Source organism: Juglans microcarpa x Juglans regia, chromosome 7D (genome assembly GCF_004785595.1).
Source record: "Juglans microcarpa x Juglans regia isolate MS1-56 chromosome 7D, Jm3101_v1.0, whole genome shotgun sequence".
NCBI lineage: Eukaryota > Viridiplantae > Streptophyta > Magnoliopsida > Fagales > Juglandaceae > Juglans > Juglans microcarpa x Juglans regia.
The window spans coordinates 3,349,168-3,370,772 of record NC_054606.1 but is presented as its reverse complement, the minus strand read 5'-3'; the positions used below and the strand labels follow the sequence as shown (position 1 = coordinate 3,370,772).

Genomic DNA, 21,605 nt, shown 5'->3' with positions numbered 1-21,605 from the left:
CAGCTGTCCATTTTCAAGTTTAATTTCTAGCCATTCATTTTTTTTTTTTTTGGGTGTTAACTTGCCTACCCATATGCCTTTTTATTCGCAATTTCCATGACTTGTTTTTCGGCCCAATGGGAGAGAGATCTTCTTCTGCAGAATTTGTCATCGTATTTTGTAACCTTTTGTTTGGTATTAAAATTTAAGGGAAATGATATATGTCCCGCTGGGAGCCGGAGCCGGAGCTGGAGCCGGGAGTGGTGGCTGTAGAGCCACTCAAAATTTAAACCTCTGCTGCTCTGCTACTGCTCTGACAGGAGCACTGAACTTAAACTTTTATGGTGTTTTAAGAATATTGGTATTTTTTTTTATTTTTTAAAAATATTTAAATAAGTTAAAGAAATATAAAAATAATAAAGATAAAAAAGAAGATTTATACTAGCGTCCAACGGTCAAAGCTGACCTGCACGCTAGCACTATCCTTTTTGTTTTGTCTTTAGCGGCTTAGCCTGTTCAACTTAAATCTGTCAAACAAACTACAAGGCCCTAGTAATTTTGGCTCTGAACTATATATTTGCAAAATACCAAACGCAATGATTTTTCTTGGAAATTACTGGAACGCCTAAAGACTGTATACTGTTAAGTTTCTTCGTTAGATTATAGTGGAATGGGTTAGGATCAGTGTGTGGGGGGCTTGTATCTGCACTGTTCTCATAAATATGCATACAATGTTCTGCAAACTATATAATTTGTGCTGAATGAGAAATTTTACGTGTATATATATATATATATATATATATATATATATATATATATATATATATATAAGAAACTCAGCCTTGACTCTTGAGAGATCAGTAGAAAATGTTTCAACCGGCCTCTCGGATCAAGGGCAAATATATTTTATTGCTTGTTCCTCTTGTCATAGCGGGTTCATGCATGAGGCATGAAAGAGCCTATACCACTGATGTATCCAGCATTTTATTTTGCAGATTTTTCACTCTGCGCTAAAACCGTTTCCCAAATCAATTTCCTTCCTTTACATTCTTGCAAAGCTGTAGCATTTGTTTCAAAGACATAAATTGGCGGCTTATCCTCCTCCGCCATGAATACTACTAAAAGCTTTAAGTCATGATCACTTTCCACGAGGTGCTTTCGGCGAGGCTCGAGCTAGAGTTTTTTGTGAGATAAAAGAACCGTGCATGCAGCCATGCACATGACTTCGAACATGCAAAAGATTCTTAACTTATCCTTTTTCTGATTGGATATTTAAAAGGAAAAAATAGTACACGAGACATTCACAATGCCCAAAACATATTATTATTAATTAATATATATTATATTATATATGAGTGTGTGTGTGTCCAAATCAGGTTTAGACTAAATTCAAAGTAAATCACGATAAAAAAAGATAATCGTGTTTTATATAATTGATTATAGGTAAGATTATACACTTTCTACTATGGTATATATCTTTTGTTAGTGTATACATATATATCTTAGATTATATCTAATATTTTTAGAATATTATGATAATATTCTTAATTTTCTGTAATTACTCTAGATTAGAATATTTTCTCATTCGTTATATTTCTTTATTTACTTTGGCCATATTCAACTATATATAAGCCTATTTTGTACAGTTTTACACACAATATATATGTAATATTTTCTCCAAAACCTTCTCTGTATCTACATGGCATTAGAGCCACATCAACATGGTGTCTATGATTTCTCTGCCCGTGCAAGCCATTCTTTTGGTGTTTCATTCCTCCACCACATCACTTGGCTTCCGCTGCACTTGAGAGTGGGTTCCTCACGTGTTTAGGTTTGTTTCTCTCTCATATTCTCGTTAGCATGCGCCCGCAAGCGCCACTCCTTTAGTCGGCGTGCTTTGTTACGCCCATCACACGCCAGACTCATTATGCAGTCCGATCCAGCCCATTCTAGGCCGGTCTAGCCCAATCCAAGCCCAGTTTCTCCCAACCCTAGTAAGCTTCTCCCAATTTTTTTTATTTGTTTTGGCCCAATTTGGTTCAAGCCCAGTCCGTTCTGTTCTACCCACTTAACCTTGTCCTTTGACCAGCTGACTCGTTGATTGTTGATAGTTGACTCGTTGATCATTGACAAAAAAAGAAAAAAAAAAAAAAAAATTTGAAAAAACCTATAACAGCATGTTTCACACCTCTTCCAACCTCAACACTATTATTCATCCTATTGATAATATTTTAAATAGTTCTAATTATAAAATGTGGGCCTAAAATATGAAAGTATTTTTTATAGGACGAAAATTATGACGTCATGTCTTGGTGATATTATTGCACCCAAGCAACAATAAGGTGAGAGTCTTGATATTTTTACATGCCGCCTTGAAGATTTGAATACACCTCTATTTCTACATCTTACACCCCAAATTATTATAAAATGGCACATTGGAATAACGTCAACTAAAAAAAGATGCTAAATATGCTCTACGTAATGTCAAATCATATTATATTAATATCGATAAAACTTATATAAAAGTAGGGGATATGTCACGGCCATGTTAATAGTTAGATTGTAATTTTTTAGAAATATGAGTTTTGGATGTGTCAGTTTTGTTATAATATGAGAAGTAAAGTATGAAATAGTTTTGTTGGCTATTAAATTTATCTAAAATTTATTAATTATAGTTAAAACTATTATATCATTTAAAACATGTCGCATCAATACATATGGTTGAAAATGATAAAAATTTAAATGAATTATTTTTCAATATTTACAAAATATTGATGTAGATATTATTACTACTTTATAACTCATTTTGCAATCAATCGATAGTGACATTTCATTAAAATATATTGAAAAATGAAATGTTGTGTACAATATTAATTATGTAAGTCATGTGCATTTTCTTAAAAAATTAATAAATCTAAAACTTACGTACAAAAAAATAAAAAAAAGAGCTTTTTTAATAATGATTTTCACTCATTTTTAATTTTTTAAAAGGTATGCGTCTGGTTGTAATTAGCATTATACTGTTAAAAAGTAGTTGTGTTAGGAGACTCTTGTTTGGACAATGAAAATATTTTATCTCATCTCATGATCATTACAATTTTCATAAATCTTCACACAAAATATAATAAATAATTCAAATTTTTTAAATTTTAAAACAATAATAATATTATAAAAATTCTAACAATATTTTATTCAACTTTCATCTAAAACTATCTCATCTCATCTCACTATCCAAATCACACATTGTCTCATTTAAATGTTAATATGAGATGAGATAATATGTAAAATGTTTGAATATTAGTAAAATAGTTTAAGTTAAGATGTTTTATAGAATTTTGAAAAATGAGAGAAAATTTTGAATAAAAAAATTATAAAGTTAAAATATTATTAGAATATAATTTTTATTTTAAGATTTGAAAAGTTGATTTTTTGTGTATTTTGTTTAAAAATTTGAAAAAATTATAATGATTAGATAAAAAAAAATTAAAACTTTAAAAATTTAAAATTAAAATCTGTTTGTATTTAAGTGATATTTGAATGTTAAGATAAGATAAAATAGAATGAGAAGATGAGACCATCTCAACTTCCAAACGGATCTTATGAGTCATGACAGTGACATTACTAAGGTAGTTATAAAGAATTAGGCGAGGTTTGGATAATGAGTTGAAATAAGATGAGTTGGAATAAAATTTAAAAATTAAATAAAATATTATTAGAATATTATTTTTTATTATTATCGTTTTGAGATTTGAAAAAATTAAATTATTTATTATATTTTGTATAAAAATTTAAAAAATTATAATAATTAAATAAATTAAAATGAGATGAGATGACGTCACCTAATCCAATCAGGACCTTGGCCTGTGTTTGTGTGTAGTGTATCATTAATTTCATGAAAGGAAACACCGTGAGACTTGGTGATGTGGGCCGAAAGAGTACAGACAGCGCGGATCGAGGACGAGTAAAGTGAAACATCCACATGCGAAGAAGCCCATCCCACGGGTTCCCACGCCCAGGCCTCGGGCTGCGAATGTTTGCCAACTTTCTTTTCCGCTATCTCCTCCAATGACCGATCTCTTTCAATTTCAATTTTCACCCACCAGTGTCAGTCTTCCTGTATCCTCTCTCTCTCATCCCTTATTGATCTTCCAGTCTTTCCACCCTCCGTAAATTTATATACATATATATACATATGCGTGTATGTTCCAAGCGACCACGTTGTTCGATTGAGTTATTAGCAAAACGACGAGGTGGTTGGAGGGTCAGACATGGCGCCGAACACGACTGGGGTCTGGGAGCTGATGAGGCCTATGCTTCACTTGCTATTGCCACTCTGCGTTCATTGGGTGGCCGAGGAAATGACTGTTTCGGTTCTTGTTGACGTTGTTACGGAGGCTCTGTGTCCGGGAGAGTCAACCTGCACCGAAGCTATTTACATTAATGGCCTTCAACAAACGGTAAATAAACACAATATTCTCTCTGTCTCTCTCTGTTTTCGCGCTTTTATTTAGGAAAGAAACAGAGCTTTGCTCAAGGAAAAAAAGTTGTTCTATATAACTGAGGCAATTGTGGCATACAGCATGCGCGCGCACTGGTCCGATTCACGATATTCGGATTTCACTTTCCCTTTTCTTCCTATTCCCGGAAGGGAAATGCTTATTGAACCGATGATCTACCGATGCTTTGACCGATGTTTTTTTTTTTTTTTTTTTTTTTTTTTGCTGAGTGATTTTTTTTTTAGTGATTAAGAAAGTGAATATTATTTAATTTATGTATTTTTTTTTTAAAAAAAAGTATTTAAAAATGTAAAAAAAATACTTGGAAGAGAAGGGAAAAAAAAAAAAAAAACTCTGAAAATGCACTGCATCGGTTCACCGGGACCATCGGTCCCAGTAGCACTATCCTTCTCGGAAACCCAAATGGGTGCTGTTGTTCTGCTTTAATGATTCGAGAGTTGATCGTGTTCTGCTATCATATTTTCTGGAATATAGTGCTAAACTAGCGAACACGGAACTTTTCTTTCATGTGATCTAAGGAACCTTTTCAAAAACAACAACAAATTGGAAGTTTTTGCTAATTTTCATTTTATGCTTCAAGAAAGGAGATTCATAGACGTTTCTCTCTTTATTTGCCTGCGTTTTTTGCAGTCACCAAACAGTCTCAGCAAATGGCTAAGAAGAAAAAACAAAAGAAAAAAAGGGTCCAGGCGTCATTTACAATGATATTCCTTGATTTTATCAAGATCATAGCGCTGTGTTTTCTTTGATATCTCGGGATGAATTGGTTAGACGTCAAAAATGTCAATATCAACTTCTGATTTTGTTTTAAAGAGGCTATTGTCTGGACTTAAATGAATGAAGAAGCTCAACCTTACAAAAACGACCCATAAACTGTATATTCTCCTTCTAATTTCTTATTGGAAAATATGACTGAGAAACATAGTGGCCCAATGAAAGATCAATAGCTATAGACTTTATATATTTTATGAGCAAGTGTGCAAAATAATTCACCTTTGTATACCTAATGAACATCATGCCTGGTACCTTAAAAAAAGGATTAAGTTGATTTTAGTAATTGTTCCTCGGAAGTGATGTTTAATCTTGCATAATTGCGTGTGGGTCCAAACTATTGTTAGGTTTGTGTTAGATATTTTGGTCCTTTGAACAGACCTGAAAGTGGGAATAATGCGTAACGTTGACTAGTAATGTTACTTTCTTGATTTCATCCTTGACATAGGCTACCCAGTAAAGTTACGTTATATGAGTCAGGAATACGTATATTACTATGACAAAGTACAGAAAAAATATTTTCACAAGGAAAAGTGACCAGGGTCCCCCCTTCCTCCTTTATCTCTCTTATGCTAAATCATATTTGTTGTGTTCTTTTTATTACTTGTTTTGGATGTAGACAAGTTGCAGACTCTCTCGAGACACTGGGGGATCAGCTGCTATTTCAACCAGTTTTTTGGCCGAATTTAAATATTAGGTTGCAACTATCTATGCCTTAATAAGGATATCCTGTACTTATCATGATTATATAGCTTTATGCCAAGCTATTTAGTTAAATATAAGGTGTAATGATTTGCTTGAAATGTATTTATTTTAAGCTGGATATGGTATTCTATTCAAGGGTTTTTCATCTATTTTTTAATTTTAATTTCTTTTTATAAAAACTTATAAATCATATGTACATCTTTTATGTTATTTAGTCACACATATATCTGTTGGCAGATTGTTGGAGTTTTCAAGATGGCGATACTTCCACTTCTGGGCCAGCTTGCAGATGAGCATGGGCGTAAACCAATGCTCCTCCTTACCACATCTACTTCCATATTTCCTTTCGGTATTTTTTTTATGAGTATTTTTCACGATCTGGCAAGTTAAATAAACAATGCTGTTAAAAAAATTATTTTAAACTTGGTAATGGCCTAAATGAAATTTCCAATGTATATGTCCATTATTGTTCATTACTTACATGGTGCATTTTTTTTTTAATTATTTTTGTCTTTGAGATTTGGCCCTTTTCAAATTTCATTCTTGAACTTCAAAAAAATTCTTTTTCTATCTTTATGTTGTATTTCATCGACTATTCTGTCAAGATCATCATATGAGTTTACATATTTGATTTTGCTTTGTTGTTGTTTCAGCTATACTTGCCTGGAATCGGTCCAAGGGATTTGTATATGCATACTATGTGCTCCGTACGATATCGTATATTCTAAGTCAAGGGAGTATTTTCTGCATTGCTGTTGCTTATGCGGTGAGAGCCATTCCTTGGTGATTGAAAATCATGAGTAGGAAATATTAGGTGGTCACATGTTCCCTTCCTTTGGTAGGCAGATGTTGTTGATGACGGTAAGAGGGCTGCAGCATTTAGTTGGATTACAGGTCTTTCTTCTGCTTCACATGTCTTAGGAAATCTGCTGGCACTTTGTCTTCCTGAAAAGTATATTTTTGTGGTATGTTGGTGCTGTAAATTTGACATTATCCAAAAAAAACTTGACTGTGTCATCGTTTTCTCTTGTTAATTGTCTTACTAGTTAAGCTTTTTGTTTCAGGTTTCAATAGCCCTTTTGATCATTTGCCCAGTTTATATGCAATTCTTTCTAGTTGAGACAGTTAAACTGGCTCCTGTGAGAAACCAAGATTCGGCTTGCTTGTCAAAGATGATTAAGGTTTTGCATAAACGATACAAATCGATGAGAGATGCCGCAACAATAGTTTTTAGCAGGTAAATCTGTCTGCAACAGAGAGTTTAGAATGTTGCCCTGCTTGCACTCCATTTCTGGAATCTTTTGGGCAGTTTTTTTGTGCCAGACTCTTTTACGTGCAAAACATTATATCAGACATCGTTTTTGGTCATAAGGGCTTCATTTTTCTTTTACAGTCCGACGCTAAGGGGCATTTCTCTTGTTTCCTTCTTCTATGAGTTGGGAACGTCTGGCATTACATATGTCTTATGGGTATGTTTTCTATTAATCCTTCTCAGCTGTATACTTCCTGTGTATGTGGGCTATGCCTTTTCACTTTCTATAAGATTTTATTTTACTCATAAAAAGAATTTTATGAAGTCTAATCTGAATAAACTTAAAATTTGAATTATTGTTAATGTCACCAATACCAACATCCCTTCCGAAGGAATTCGTGTGAAACTCAGATTTGCTCCCTAAGTCGATTCAGTCGGAATCTTTAACACATTATTCTGAAAAAGTAGTAACCACAGAAAGCTTATTGTAACGCCCTAGTAGAAGGCTTAAACCACATAGCCTATAAGGCCCCAATAGGTCATGTGATTTGCTCCAAAATGACTAGTCAATGATATATTTGGAACCCCATTGAAACATTAAAAAGAGCAAGAACTTCTCATTCCCGAGTAATGTGGGATCTCATATACCACCTACCTTATCCTCTTATTATATGAGGCATCGCAATCTTTCTCCTTAAATTCTCGACGTCCTCGTCGGGTCCATCCGTCGTAAGTGGCATGGTTCAAATCCCACATTTCTAATTGGGATAGACTCTGATACTATTTGTAACACTCCAATAGAAGACCCAAACCACATGACCTATACTTCAAAAGGACTAGTCAATGATACAATTGGAGCCTTATTGGAACATTATAAAGAGCAAGAACTCCTCCTTCCCAAGCAATGTGGGATCTCATACACCACTTACCTTATCCTCTTATCATATGAGGTATTGCAATTATTGTTCGAGTTATTTTTGTAGCAACTTGTATTCATCCAAAACCTTACTGGAAAATACCAGCAGTTGTTATTATGTAATGTGATTGTATGAAAGAAAAAAGATAAGTCAAAAGGAAAAAGAAAGAAGGGGGAAATACCCATAAAACAGCATATCATACCTTGTTGTTGAGATGAAATAAAATGAGTAATGGATAGGTGGAGAAATCAGGAGATACACTTGAGAGTTCCATATTTTGAAGGGAATACCAAGCCAAAGGCTTTCTCCGCTCATGTATTACACATGATAATCCATTTATCTGCGCATAGGGTAGTTGTCCATGTCAACCTATTCCTATAAAGAGTTATTATATTCTCAAGCCGGTGTGTAGAGCACACTATCCACATTACTTAAATGGTAAGTTTTGATTTGTAAGATTCAAATTTTAAAATTTATCTTCTAATTCAAATTATGCCATATGAATGATGTGTGGTATAGAGGCCTTAGAATAACAGTTTTCATCTATAAAATAGAATAAAGCAATTAGTGAAGCAATTTCTGTTCTCTTTTCGAATAAATGAATTGACGGTGATGCAAATACCTGTGCAGTACTATCTGAAGGCTGCGTTTGGTTATGGAAAGAATCAATTCTCAGAAATTCTGATGATGGTCGAAATAGGTTCGATTGTTTCTCAGGTAATGTCTACTATGGAGGTTACGTTTTCCTTTTGATATTACCTTGCTAATGAATATTCTGACTTCACTGCAAGAAACTGGAGATTGTGAGTTATTGTGTTTAACTCGGTATTTACCAGTCAGTTAATCAAGTGTATTAAATATTTCCTACCATATTTATATTTAAGTATTGTTATGGGTTGGTATATGCAAGAGTTTTGCCTAAATCCATCTGCTTGGTTGCTCAAAAATATTTGGTTTTGTGCTTCCAGATGTTGGTGCTTCCCCTAATCAATCCACTGGTTGGAGAAAAAATAATACTGTGCATAGCTTTACTTGCATCAATAGCTTATGTAAGTCACTTCCTAACGTTTTCTGTTAATCCACACAATCCAAATATTCCCCCCCCCCCCAAGAAAAAAAAGAAAAGAAAAGAAAAGAAACACTCATGGTGGTTTTTGCTGTGCAGGCATTATTCAATGGCCTTGCTTGGGCATCATGGGTATGTACATACTTGGTGATTGCGTTATTTAGTGGTGCTCATTCTTTCCTTTTTTGGAGTTTTAAGATTCCATTATTCCTCCTTTTGGAGTTTTTTAAAAGCTATCATGTGTCCAGCAGAAGATAAAATTCCTACTCCTGTTCATCAATTTCTAGTATATTAAGATATGTTTCACTAGCTAGTGATAATACTGTGGCATTGCTACAATACAGGTTCCATACATGAGTGCCTTTTTTAAAGTTGTAGTTGTCCTTGTAACGCCTTCTGTAAGTATTGAAAGTTCTTTTCTTCATAGAAGTATTATAACAATATTTGAATTGTTATTCCATTCTAATGATATTTCCATTTTGCTTGTCAAATTCCTTGATATGCAGACTTATGCTATTATTTCAAAAGCGTCGAGCTCAACCAATCAGGTCTGAAAAATGTCTATGACCATATCACCTTGCACTCCATATGTATTGATATATTACCCAACAAGTATACTTTTATTGCCTATTGCAATAGAAACAGTACTGCTATTATCTCAAGAGTGATACAATTGGTGAAGAACTTGTCGTTTTATATATGCTTCATTAAACTAGTTCTGAACTCAGATAGAAAAATTGAGGCAGATTCATCAACTTCTGGTTAGTGCAAATCAATTTGAGCATGTTTTCAAATGGCTTGTGTTTAAAATAGTGAGCTTCAGACAACTTGATGAAGTTCATCTTTTATCATCTTTTATCATCTTCTTCTTCTTGTTTTTTTTGTTTTTTTAATCTGTTATCTATGGAATATGGTTATCTTTATTTATGTCTTGAGCGTCAGTACATTCACACCTGAATCTTCACGATCACTTAATGAATGACGAAATATGGAAAGTAAGTAATTATGTTCAGTTACCTCTTGAGTCAAATACAGTGTACAAACAGATTTTAAAAATGCACTTTGCCTGCACTAAGAATAACTCCATTGCATCCTCTATTTTTACAGGGAAAAGCACAAGGATTTATCGCTGGGGTGGAGTCAATTGCAAGTTTGTTATCACCACTTGTAATGAGCCCATTAACTTGTGAGTGGACCAAGTGATTTTTTTGTTTGATGTATGTTCCAATCATTTGGTGTGTTGCTAACTGGTACTTAAATTGCTGTCTCAGCATGGTTCCTGTCTGACAGTGCTCCATTCAACTGCAAAGGTTTCAGCCTGGTATGTGCATCAATATCCATGGTAAGCATTCACTTCCCACCCCTCCCTCCCTCTCTCTCTGTCTCTCTCTCTCACACACACACACACAACTAACTCAACATTTTAATTTCCTCAGGTTATTGCTTTATGTTGCGCTTGCATACTCAAACCTGAAGCAATCTCAAGCCACCACTCGGAGGTCATTGAAGCACCACTTCTAGGTGATAGTTGATCACTTGCTGTACGATAACCGTTTTTCTCATCTGATGCTGTTAAATATTTGGCATCCTCAAGAGTTAAATGATGTCATAATATGTTAGTGCATATAAATTTTAGAGTACGCATTTTTCTTCAGAAAGTTGTTCTTTTCTCTACAACTAATTCCTTTCACACGCGCATTCTAGCCATATATCATAAAACAATCAATGTAAAGGTTGGATGTATTCGTTGTAAATGAATTATCTTGGGTATAGCATGGGAGGTTTTCCTATTCATGTAGACTTGTACTGTGGTGTTGCTCAACTCTCACCCTAACTTGAGCTGATTTATAAAATTCTTTTATTAAAGAAATCCAGAAATGAACCCGCCTTTTCGATTTGATCGGTCCAAACAATGCGGGTTTGCTATATATTAGGAAGACAAGCAGAAGAGTTAGAACCATGGAACTCTGCAAAATTATGTTCTCTTCTCAAGTATTTATTCATTAAGTCATAGATGGGAGGAAGCAGCAAAGCTTAGGTCCGCCATGAAGGAGAAAGGAATCTGAAAGACACTGGGGGTGTAGTTGGATTGGATTAAAGTAGAAAAAGATAAATGCAAAACTTGATGAATTAGCCATGTAATTGAAAGCAGCAGGACATGTCCCAAGTACAGATTTTGTCCCGTACGACATTAAAGAGGGGAAGAGAAGGAGCATTTCCTTGCTTGTCACAGTGAGAAGATGACCATTACGTTTGCCCTGATCCATAAAGTTAATTTCGAAGTTCAAAGGAAAAGAGAGAAGCTCAGGATAATAATCGATTTCACAGTTTCACTGATGGTTCATGTTAATGTAGAGATTATTGGTGATACTAGAAACTATAACTACCCCCAGGATAAGTGCCTTTCTTTGTATATTCTCAAAGATGCAAAATGTTTTGGTACATTCACCAACGAGAGGGAAAACTTCTCTCTCTCTCTCTCTCTCTCTCTCTCTCTCTCTCTCTCTCTCTCTATATATATATATATATTGCTTTTTGAAAAGAAAGCCATGTAACCTTGGAGCTGAGATTCCCATGAAACAAACCCAGATTCCACCTCTGAAATTCTATACAAATTTTCCTCCAAATTGTTAACAGCTTGTGTCACTTCTTAGCAACAATAATATCATCCCCTCCCTCCCTCCCTCCCTCCTATAAACTTTCTTGGTATTTCTGCTCATAATGCTAAAAAATATAATCCAATTCTCAATAAGCCTTGCACTTTCCACCTGATGATCATTTCATTGTTATGTTGATAGAGCTCAACTTCAAGCTAGATTTGGAGGGGCCTTGAATAGTTATAGCACCATTCTCAGATGCATCCTTGGATTCATGAGTTTGGGCGATTGGAGCAATCGCCCTTCCCAAGGATGAATATACAACACAACAATTTTTTTAAAGCTTTTAATCACAATAGAAGATTAATCATTAACCCAACAAATATTAAACATGATGTCCTTCCGAGGGAATTTTTTTCCGCAAAGAAGAAGACAAGGGAAATAAAATAGATAAAGAGGAACTGAACCAGATGTCATTGGACAAAACACAGCCTCATTTGTTTTCACAACTTCTCTCAACTCATTTCATCTCATTTAATCATTATAACTTTTCCAAATTCTTACATAAAATAAAATAAATAATTCAACTTTTTTAAATCTCAAAATTAAAAAAATATTAAAAAAAATATATTCTAACAATATTTTATTTAACTTTAATCTCAACTCATCTCATCTCATATGTAAAAACAAACGAGGTCTAAAATATTATTAAGTGTATCATCAATTTCTTTGAGATAGATAGGCACAATTGCTTTTGCGCCTTTGTTCATCGAAGGAGAGTCGCCATCTTTGTTTAGAAAGATAGATTATTTCAAGGGGGTTGACCATAACCTTCAAGAAGAATGGACTCATGATTTATATACCGTAATCAAGAAGAATGGAAAAGCTCCAAACACAACCATCAAGAAGGGGGACTCAAGCTAAGATTTGTCTTTGTTAGAGATAATCATGCGTGTACTGCTTGCTGTTTGCTGCTTTCTATATATTATTTGAATAATGAAAAATGCTTTTCTTCATTTTAAATTTTATTATTCTTAATCATAGTGATTGATATATTATATTTTCAATAATTTTCAATAAACAAAGATGACTTATCCACAACTTAAATATGCCAAAGTCACGTAGCCTGATCGGTATAACCCTCAGTCCTCATCTGGAGTTCGAAACCTCCCTCCCACAATAAATAAATAAATAAAATAAACAACTTAAAATATTTCACATTAGTTATTGTGATTGGAGATGATAAGATCTATAATAAAAGATAACCTCTCTTTCGATTAATACCCTAATATCTACCGCTAAAACACTTCCAATGAAATTAAAATTAGGGGGAAAAAAATCTGATATTGAGCATTGTATTTTCTGTGTGGAGAATCTGGAGATGTTCTGGTTAGGAGAAGGGAGTAATAGCCAGAGCATGTGGTGCATTGGAGGTTAATGAAAGAAATGACACCACTCTCTTTGTCACATTGGTAGAAGACACTGATATTCGAAGTTTGGGACCATGGATTGGATCTAAAAGATGCCTGTACAGTAGTACTCCCTCGGTACTGCACCAAACCTTTTTTCATGTACTACCATAAGAAAACGAGTTTGTACCACTCAATTTATAATCTACAACCATTAAATTCACATGTCAACAAATGCCTCATTTTTAGCTAAGAAAAAAAAAAAAAAAAAAGGAAATCAACCCACGAAATTGTTTGTGGTCCTCTCCACTTCTTTCAAACCCTTTCAACTCCTGATATGAACAAGATTCGAATTCCAAAGTACTATGATAATCCAAGTTGTTATTGAAAAGAGAAATCTTTTATTCATATAAAGAGATTCTATAAATGTTTATAAAGTAACGTGATTTGACGTTGTATGTTAGATTATAAAATTACTTTTAGAGCCTTGTTAGGTCCAAGTGATTTGGCGCACCAAATCGCGTACCGATGCTGACATGGCTTTTTTTATTGAAAAGAAAAACAGTAGAAAAAAATTTTGAGAGAAGAAGAAGGTCATCTGTCTCACGAAAATAATTTTCATATTCAATTCGCACCATTTCATTAAACAGATATCTTATATGTCAGTATCGGCATGCGATTTGATGTGCAAACTCACTTGTAAATTTATTATTATTATTATTATTACAAAATAGATTCAACTTATGATATCAAGTCGTATCCGTGTATGAATTTGATTTTATATGGATCGGTAGCAATACACGCGAATTTAGCATATAAAGAAAGAAAGTCGTCGTTTTAAGTTTTTAACATTACGTCATGGATGATAAATCCATTTGCCGTTACAAAACCGACCCAACAAAGTCGTCGCTTTCTTTTCTACATTTACGTGCTCGACCATCTTCCAAGATTTCTCCTTTAGCTTCTCTATATAAATCAACCCCATACGCCAAAGTTTCCTTGCATAGAAAAAACTTCTTCTCAGGGTCAATCTCTCTTTCTCTCCCTTAGTTCACCACCTTCTAAAATCCATAGCCATGTCTCAGGTAACTCCGTCAAACCCTTCTATAGTTTTCAAATCTGAATATCATTTAAGGTTTTCTTTTTGGTTTACTGTAACAACATTGATTTTACTTGTTCTGCTCATTGGAGGTACATCTTTTACCCTTTCTGTGATGTATGATTTGATCTACAAATATAGAGCCATTGATCTCAATGTGTTTTGATCTTATGAAAGCTTAAATTCAGGCTGATGTAGCCTGTGTGCAAACATTAAGGTCCTCTGAATCGGGATTCTATTTCCTTTTCTTGGGAGGGTTGACTTTGTTTTATTGACTCAGCCTGAAACTGGCACGGATCGAGTCATTCCCACAATTTTTTTGATTTTGTGGGAAAAAAAGGATTTAGTCCAGTATATGTGGAAATCTTAAACGAAAGATCGATTTGATGCTCGGATTGGTTGGAAAATATAATGTAAGGAGGAAGATTGGCTTACTTTTATGAGTAAGGAACATATAGAAGAGGTTCACTCTAAGTCTTGTTGTATGATCGATACCATGTTTGACTCTATGTTGTAATCTTCCCAGTGAAGAGTAATATTTGATGGTCTGATAGGCAAATGTTAAATTTTTTTTTTCCTCCATTACTGTTAACCTGAATTTCTGTTTTTGTTTTGGTGCAGACAGTTGTTCTCAAGGTTGCCATGTCATGTGAAGGTTGCGTTGGGGCCGTGAAAAGGGTTTTGGGAAAAATGGAAGGTTTGTTGTACCCCTTTCATTTTAGCCTCTTTCCACTCCATTGTTTTTTGCTTGTGCTCGTTTCAAATGCCCTTAAATATGCTTTACTAATTGATCGAGATTATGTAAATCGACGCATGTAATCAAAGATTAAAATTGAGCTTATGCTTGAATGGCTTTGTGTGTATTCGTCTTTGTTTTATTCAATAAATTTCTCTGTCAAGTCTAAATTGTGTTTGTGGTATGTTCCTAAGTTAGAACAACACTAGAAAGTAGCGAGAAACAAAAGATTAGATATTGTAAGGGTTATTACTATCTTACATTTGAAAGTATGCCTTTGTTTGACCAGGAACATGATTTAGAGTTCATTCTATTTTCTCTCTTCTGTCCTAATTGTTTTTGTTAAAATGACTATCTTCTTGATTGATTGAGAAATTTACAGTTTCCTCAATTTTTACCCTAGTTGTGGTTAAATTCATTGGCACATATGTCATATTCAGTTGTGAAGAGAGACTCTGGTTTTGATGGTTTTTTCATTTTATTTTCTTTTAACAAAGATTAAGGTGATAGACAGTATATTCAACTAAAAACTCCCCTTTTTTTGTTAATATTCCATTCAAAAAAAATATGTTGTGGTAAATCAGGAATTATAATTGATTTAAAATGAAATGTGTACAGTTAAACTGATTTGGAAATTTATTGCAGAGCTTTTAACCTGGCGGTTTTTCTCCTCCTATTAACTGCTGTTCCTGCTATTATCATGGGACTCGTGGTCTTCAAGTAGTTGTTACCTTCTAAAATAATACATATCAGTGCACTTTTATACCATCTGCAGGTGTAGACTCCTATGATATTGATTTGAAGGAGCAGAAGGTGACAGTGAAAGGCAATTTGCAGCCTCAGGCAGTTCTGCAGACTGTTTCAAAAACTGGAAAGAAGACTAGCTTCTGGGAAGCTGGAGAACCAGCCGAACCTGTGGCTGCAGCTTAAATCTTCACACTGCTTGCTTTGTTGTTATATGTAGTCTATAAATCGATTATAGCTTGTTGAACTTATATAGCACAATATCATGTGTACCTATGAAGTTTGACATTTGCTCTTCAGCAAAATCTGAATTCAGTAATGAATAATTAATGCAACACTGCCTCTTGTTGGATTTTGAATTCCAATAGTCTCTTTCTTACATTAAACTTTAAAAATGGGTGTTAAGATGTCTGCCTAGAAAAACTTGGCAAAGAGAGGTCAAGATCATAAGGAAGAATACAAGGCGAATTAACAATCAAATAAATGGAAACCATGGGTGCAACTAACTATATAGTTGGCAGGCACAAGTACCACGTAAAAGCCAGTTGGAATGATAGATAGCCATTTCTTTTGGACGCTGCTGATTTTGTAGAGCAAAGTTGCTGTCTCCTGGATAAAGGGTTTGTGGTTGGTGTCTGGTGATCCATTTTTTGCTCATTTCAGCTAAGAATCAAACTCAAGACTAAAAAATTTGTGAGTTTTGGATTGATTAAATCTTAGCCCTTTAAAAGAAATCAATAAATCTTATCCCTTTTATGGAAGCATGAATGTACCATTTATGAGTTTCTGATTTATAAGAATGAAAATTTAAGAACTCTTTGATTTTACAAAGAGAAATACTTTAGACACAAAGGAATTACACAACAGTAAATCTACAAACTGATGTGATTTGATATTGCACGTCAGATTGTAAAGTTATTTTTATTGTAAAGTAGATCTAACAAATCCCATAAAACTACATCAGTTTGTAAGTTTACTTTGTATAATCTCTTTGTGTATGTAGCAGTTTTCTAATTTATTTACCCCTTCCCACACTATCCACTAACCTAATAAAATTTACATTTTTTATTTACACAACGGGACAAAATACTGATCCTAAAGTAAAATATAAGGCTGTTATGTTACCCAAATAATTGTTGTTTGAATGTATGGAAATGCAAAGAAAATGATGGAGGGTAGAGGGAAAAGTGGTCAAATTCGAGGTTGATCAGCGTTTATGGAAACAGAGGGACAAGATAGACGGAACCTGCTAAAATCTGTCGAGTCCCTTCATTACAAGGTATCAACCATCGTTTCTACATGAATTGGGCTTTTTACTTGTTTTTATCAACTTGCTGAAAACTTGGGCTGGAAACCATAACAGATCAGCCCATACACAAACCCAACCGGCCAACAGACCAGGAGGCCTCGACGCCGATGAAGCCTATAGCCAAACGAAGCCTACATACAACGAAGCCTGATGGGTATGAGACCAGACCAGTGCTCGAACAGGCATGGCATACGGTCGCAAGTCCCTTTGACGCTACTTGAGTTTGAGATGTCAGTGGAGGGCAGCGCTGAAGATGTTTCGGCTCTCTTTATTTAACTTGACTTTGAAAGATTTACGGAACTTCTGTAGATAGGTACCTTGCCGACCTTGCATGGAACGTTCTCATGTAAAGGTAAATATGGTATTTTCCAGGACCCATCTTTTCTCACAAGCACTAGTTTTTATTTTTTTATTTTTTTGGGTTCTACTTAATATAATGCTTCTTATCGATCTTTAAAGATGTCCTCGAATTCGTTTATCAGCCACCTTCCCTTAGTTTTCGAATTCCTTCAAGATGACTTTTGGTCGTCTTCTGCGCCTTTTTGGCGACACCAGATGTATCCCCAAAGGCAGAGCAGTCCATGGAAAGATTATCACATCTGGGTTCCGCCCGGATGTCTATGCAAACAACCATTTGATCTCATTGTACGCAAAATCCAGTCGCATGGATGATGCTCGCAAAGTGTTTGATGCAATGCCTGAAAGGAACCTTATTTCGTGGACTGCTTTGATATCTGGGTATTCCCAAACTGGTTTCGAAGAAGAAGCTTTAAATTGTTTCAGATTAATGGTTATTGATGGTTTCAATCCAAATCCTTATACATATGTTGGAGCCATATCTGCTTGTGCTAGTATAGGCGACGCACGAGCTGGTAAGGAGATTCATGGAAGGATTTATAGACATGAGCAAGAGTTGAATGGCCGAGTCAGTAATTGCTTGATCAATATGTATGGGAAATGTGGTTTGTTGAACTCTGCACGGCTTGCATTTGATGCAACTTTGAAGCCGGATTTAGTTTCTTGGACTTCGATACTTGCCTGTTATTGTCAATGTGGGGAAAATCTAGAGGGGTTAAAGATTTTCATGCAGTCACAGAAGGAAGGAGTAGAGGTTAGTGAATTTTCTTGTGCAAGTATGTTGGGAGCTTGTTCCGCGCTTGAGAACTTGAAGGTTGGGATGCAATTGCATTCACTTATCATCAAGTGTGCACTTGGATTAGACAACTTCGTTATGACAGCATTGATAAATCTTTATGCCAAGTGTGGAGAATTACACTCTAGTCATCGGGCATTTTTGGAGGTGGACAAGCCAAAGTTGCAGGCTTGGACTGCATTAATGGGAGGCTATGCTCAACAGGGAAAAGAAAGAGACGCCATTGATCTTTTCCACAAGTTCCATTCTTCGGGTTTGAAACCTGGTGAAAGGACATTCTCTTCAGTACTTGGAGCATTTGCAAATATGGCAGACGTTGAAGTTGGAAAACAACTCCACTCTTTGATCATTAAAATGGGATTCATTTCATTCATATTTGTTGGCAACGCAGTTCTGGATTTTTACTCAAAATGTGGGCTTCTCGGGGAATCATCAAAGACTTTCGAGGAAATGCTTGAACATGATGTTGTCTCCTGGAATGCATTGATTTTTGGACATCTTAGATCAGGTCATCATGGAGAAGCCGTTGAGCTTCTAAAGGATATGTTGATCGAAGGATTTGAACCTAATCTTTACACATATTCTAGCATTTTGAGCATCTGTGGTGATCTCCCAGCCATCGAGTGGGGGAGACAAACGCATTGCTGCATCATGAAACCTGGGTTCAACACCAATGTGGTTGTAGGGAGTGCTCTTATAGACATGTACGCTAAGTGCGGAAGAGTAAGTGAAGCTCGGAAAGTTTTTGATAACCTAATTACAAAAAACTTAGTTTCTTGGAATACCATGCTTGTGGGATATGCACAACATGGTTTTGGCAGAGAAGCTTTAGAGATCTATAGCATGATGCAGAGAAATGGAATTGAGCCTAATGATATAACATTTCTTGGAGTCTTATCTGCCTGTGGGCATGTGGGACTTGTAGAGGAGGGATGGGGCCACTTTAATTCCATGATCAGAGACCATGGTATTGCCCCAAGGACAGATCATATAGCTTCTTTGGTCAGCCTTTTTGCCCGTAAAGGACAGACAAAAAGAGCTTTTGAGTTCATAAGGAGTTTTCCCATGGATCCTGATAAGGTGGTCTGGCGGTGTCTCTTGTCTGGCTGCAAAATTCACAAGAATTTGGCTCTAGCAAGATATGCTGCAGAGAAGATCTTGAGTATTGATCCAGAAGATACTTCGGCTCATATCACCCTATCAAATATATACGCTGAGGCCAAGATGTGGAATGAAGTAGCAAAAGTGAGAAAAATAATGAAGATAAAGGATTTAAAGAAAGACACAGGATATAGCTGGGCTGAATTGAAGAACAAAATATATTACTTTTCTGCAAGTCATTATAGACAATTCCAAGAAACCAATCTCCATCAGGTTTTGGACGGGTTAACAGAGCAGTTGTTTGATGCAGGATACGTACCTGATGCCATGTTCTTGTTGCACCCCAGTGACTAAGCTAGGGAGATTGGATAGAAAAAGTATTTGGTCATACGGCATGAAATATACTGAAGTCGTTTACATGTGAGAAAATAAGACACATGAATCAATGACGATCTGAGATAATAGATGATGGCATTAGATGTTATGAAGAGGAGGACTTCACATGCATAGAATGTTTGAAAATTCAAAATTGGTGGTGACTTGTTATATGCCTTGCAAGTAGACAGTCTGAGGTCACGTTGTAACACTGAAAGGTGCGAGTGACGGGAGATTAGAAAAATGTTCAAGACTGATGGTGTGGGAGGACCCCTAGGTGAGAGGTTAGCAAACTCAAGGCATTGTAGCCTTAGTTTCAGAGGGTAGTCTGCGATGCACCTGATTCTCGGGCCTGCTCCTCCTGTTGACCATTTCAAATAAAGCCGATGCCCTAATTGATATGAGCTTACTTCTTTTTTTGACTTGATCCTCTGCAATATCTTTCTTTGGATCCCTTCTCTTCGGACTCAAGACTATTGGACAAGGTTCTCTTATAATGGCTCGTTCTTCTGTTTGAGAAAATATACATAATTCAGAGGGTCCACAGTCTGCTGTTCTCAATCTCAAAAGAAGCTTGAAACTGGAGTGGTTCAAAGTTTTTTCGTTCTCAAGTTTACTTCCTTCCTGCACTGATTTGCTGATATCGTAGCTCTCATGATTGTCAACAGGGGAAATAATCTAGGAAAAGCTCAGGATTATTAAAAGAAGTACAAAATTGAGTTGGGTACCCGAACTTCATCGCGGCTGATTCTATTCTCCTTGAGGAAGGCAAAGAAGCTGCCAAGGTTCTACTTCTTCTCATCAATTTGACGGTAATGTCCATCCACTGTATGCCGATGCATGCGGTTGGGAAGCCATGAGCACAATATTCACCAATCATGTTGATAAACTGTATCCATCATCAAATTAAAGTTCGAAAGTATTTACAAAATGATGTTCTATTATGTTCACTAGTCTTGATCCTACCAGAATTGACACAATGTATGCTGCTCTGCGGAATAGCCCATGCATGCTAGTACAGAAATTATAATCCAAAGATGATCCTGTGAACTCGTTTAAACTAAATTGAATCTCATATCTTTACACAATCCCTCTCCAACCTGCCAAAAATATCAAATTGTATGACACCATTACTTATTTATCACATTTTAAAAAATGACATTCTATGTTGCCAATGTGAATGCTGCATGACTTGGAAGTTGGAAACCGTGAGTCAGCTGTTTTCATTCTGCTCTGTGAGAATTGAAGAAAGAAACCGTGCCTTCCATAATCTACAGACACCTGCGAACATTCCCACCCTTTTCTTAGAATGAGAGTAAATGTATGAAACATGAGGTGATACTGACCAAAGCTCTTAAGCAACAACAGCCGAGTCTGCCAACCTGCGTCGGGCGCGATAGCTTGCATAAGAGAAAAGATCAAAGCTAAGAGTTTTGAGTCAATTTTACAAACGATGCACTCATTTTAGTGCTCGGGAAGATACGATTGATGGGGTTTGGCGCCTCTCCTGTCACTTTTTACGCGGTTCACATCACTAAGATTGTGTTACGTTTGAAAGAAATATCGAACTCGATCACACGTGGATTTGTCTTCATAGATCATAAATATCTTCAAAATTTTTTAATATGAGGTACCAAATTAAAACATATCAATTTATAATATAAATTTAAAACTTTTTTATAATTATTTTTCATTCGCAAATTAATGATAACATAGCACTTAGTGTGATTTGGATAATAAGATAAGATGAGATGAGATAATTTTAGATTAAAGTTAAAAGTTGAATAAAATATTATTAGAATATAATTTTTTAATATTATTATTTTTTTAGGTTTGAAAAAGTTAAATTATTTATTATATTTTGTATAAAAATTT

General features: G+C 35.2%; 3 protein-coding genes across 5 annotated transcripts; all 3 read left to right on the top strand.

Annotated features, from left to right (window-relative positions):
- Nucleotides 1-3,879: 3,879 nt before the first annotated feature.
- Nucleotides 3,880-10,861, top strand: LOC121238625 (hippocampus abundant transcript-like protein 1). Of its 3 annotated transcripts, XM_041135583.1 has the most exons (15): nucleotides 4,306-4,436; nucleotides 5,887-5,964; nucleotides 6,210-6,321; nucleotides 6,626-6,738; nucleotides 6,815-6,937; nucleotides 7,037-7,209; nucleotides 7,366-7,441; nucleotides 8,772-8,858; nucleotides 9,110-9,190; nucleotides 9,307-9,339; nucleotides 9,552-9,605; nucleotides 9,714-9,755; nucleotides 10,315-10,393; nucleotides 10,479-10,549; nucleotides 10,644-10,861. In XM_041135583.1, the coding sequence occupies exons 3-15, from the start codon at nucleotides 6,228-6,230 to the stop codon at nucleotides 10,737-10,739; spliced, it is 1,122 nt and encodes a 373-aa protein (XP_040991517.1). In that variant the 5' UTR covers nucleotides 4,306-4,436; nucleotides 5,887-5,964; nucleotides 6,210-6,227; the 3' UTR covers nucleotides 10,740-10,861. The 3 variants fall into 3 exon arrangements, with proteins under 3 accessions (XP_040991516.1, XP_040991515.1, XP_040991517.1); XM_041135582.1 differs by lacking the exon at nucleotides 5,887-5,964 and having other exon boundaries at nucleotides 3,880-4,436; nucleotides 6,819-6,866; XM_041135581.1 differs by lacking the exon at nucleotides 5,887-5,964 and having other exon boundaries at nucleotides 3,881-4,436.
- A 3,279-nt stretch (nucleotides 10,862-14,140) lies between these two features.
- On the top strand, nucleotides 14,141-16,151 carry LOC121238624 (copper transport protein ATX1-like). Its single transcript, XM_041135580.1, has 3 exons — nucleotides 14,141-14,298; nucleotides 14,934-15,009; nucleotides 15,824-16,151. Exons 1-3 carry the CDS (start codon nucleotides 14,290-14,292, stop codon nucleotides 15,976-15,978), a joined length of 240 nt encoding a protein of 79 aa, XP_040991514.1. The 5' UTR covers nucleotides 14,141-14,289; the 3' UTR covers nucleotides 15,979-16,151.
- An 806-nt stretch (nucleotides 16,152-16,957) lies between these two features.
- Nucleotides 16,958-20,818, top strand: LOC121238621 (pentatricopeptide repeat-containing protein At2g27610-like). Its single transcript, XM_041135576.1, has 2 exons — nucleotides 16,958-17,462; nucleotides 17,584-20,818. The coding sequence occupies exon 2, from the start codon at nucleotides 17,616-17,618 to the stop codon at nucleotides 19,707-19,709; it is 2,094 nt and encodes a 697-aa protein (XP_040991510.1). The 5' UTR covers nucleotides 16,958-17,462; nucleotides 17,584-17,615; the 3' UTR covers nucleotides 19,710-20,818.
- The last annotated feature ends 787 nt before the right edge of the window (nucleotides 20,819-21,605 follow it).

Excerpts from the sequence above, each read along its gene's own strand:
- LOC121238621 (XM_041135576.1), top strand. The coding sequence starts at position 17,616 with ATGACTTTTGGTCGTCTTCTGCGCCTTTTTGGCGACACCAGATGTATC.
- LOC121238625 (XM_041135581.1), top strand. The coding sequence starts at position 4,248 with ATGGCGCCGAACACGACTGGGGTCTGGGAGCTGATGAGGCCTATGCTT. Across the intron at positions 6,938-7,036 it reads CTGAAAAGTATATTTTTGTG|GTTTCAATAGCCCTTTTGAT; the intron begins GTATGTTGGTGC and ends TTTTTGTTTCAG. Across the intron at positions 9,606-9,713 it reads TTGTCCTTGTAACGCCTTCT|ACTTATGCTATTATTTCAAA; the intron begins GTAAGTATTGAA and ends CTTGATATGCAG.
- LOC121238624 (XM_041135580.1), top strand. Across the intron at positions 15,010-15,823 it reads GGTTTTGGGAAAAATGGAAG|GTGTAGACTCCTATGATATT; the intron begins GTTTGTTGTACC and ends TACCATCTGCAG.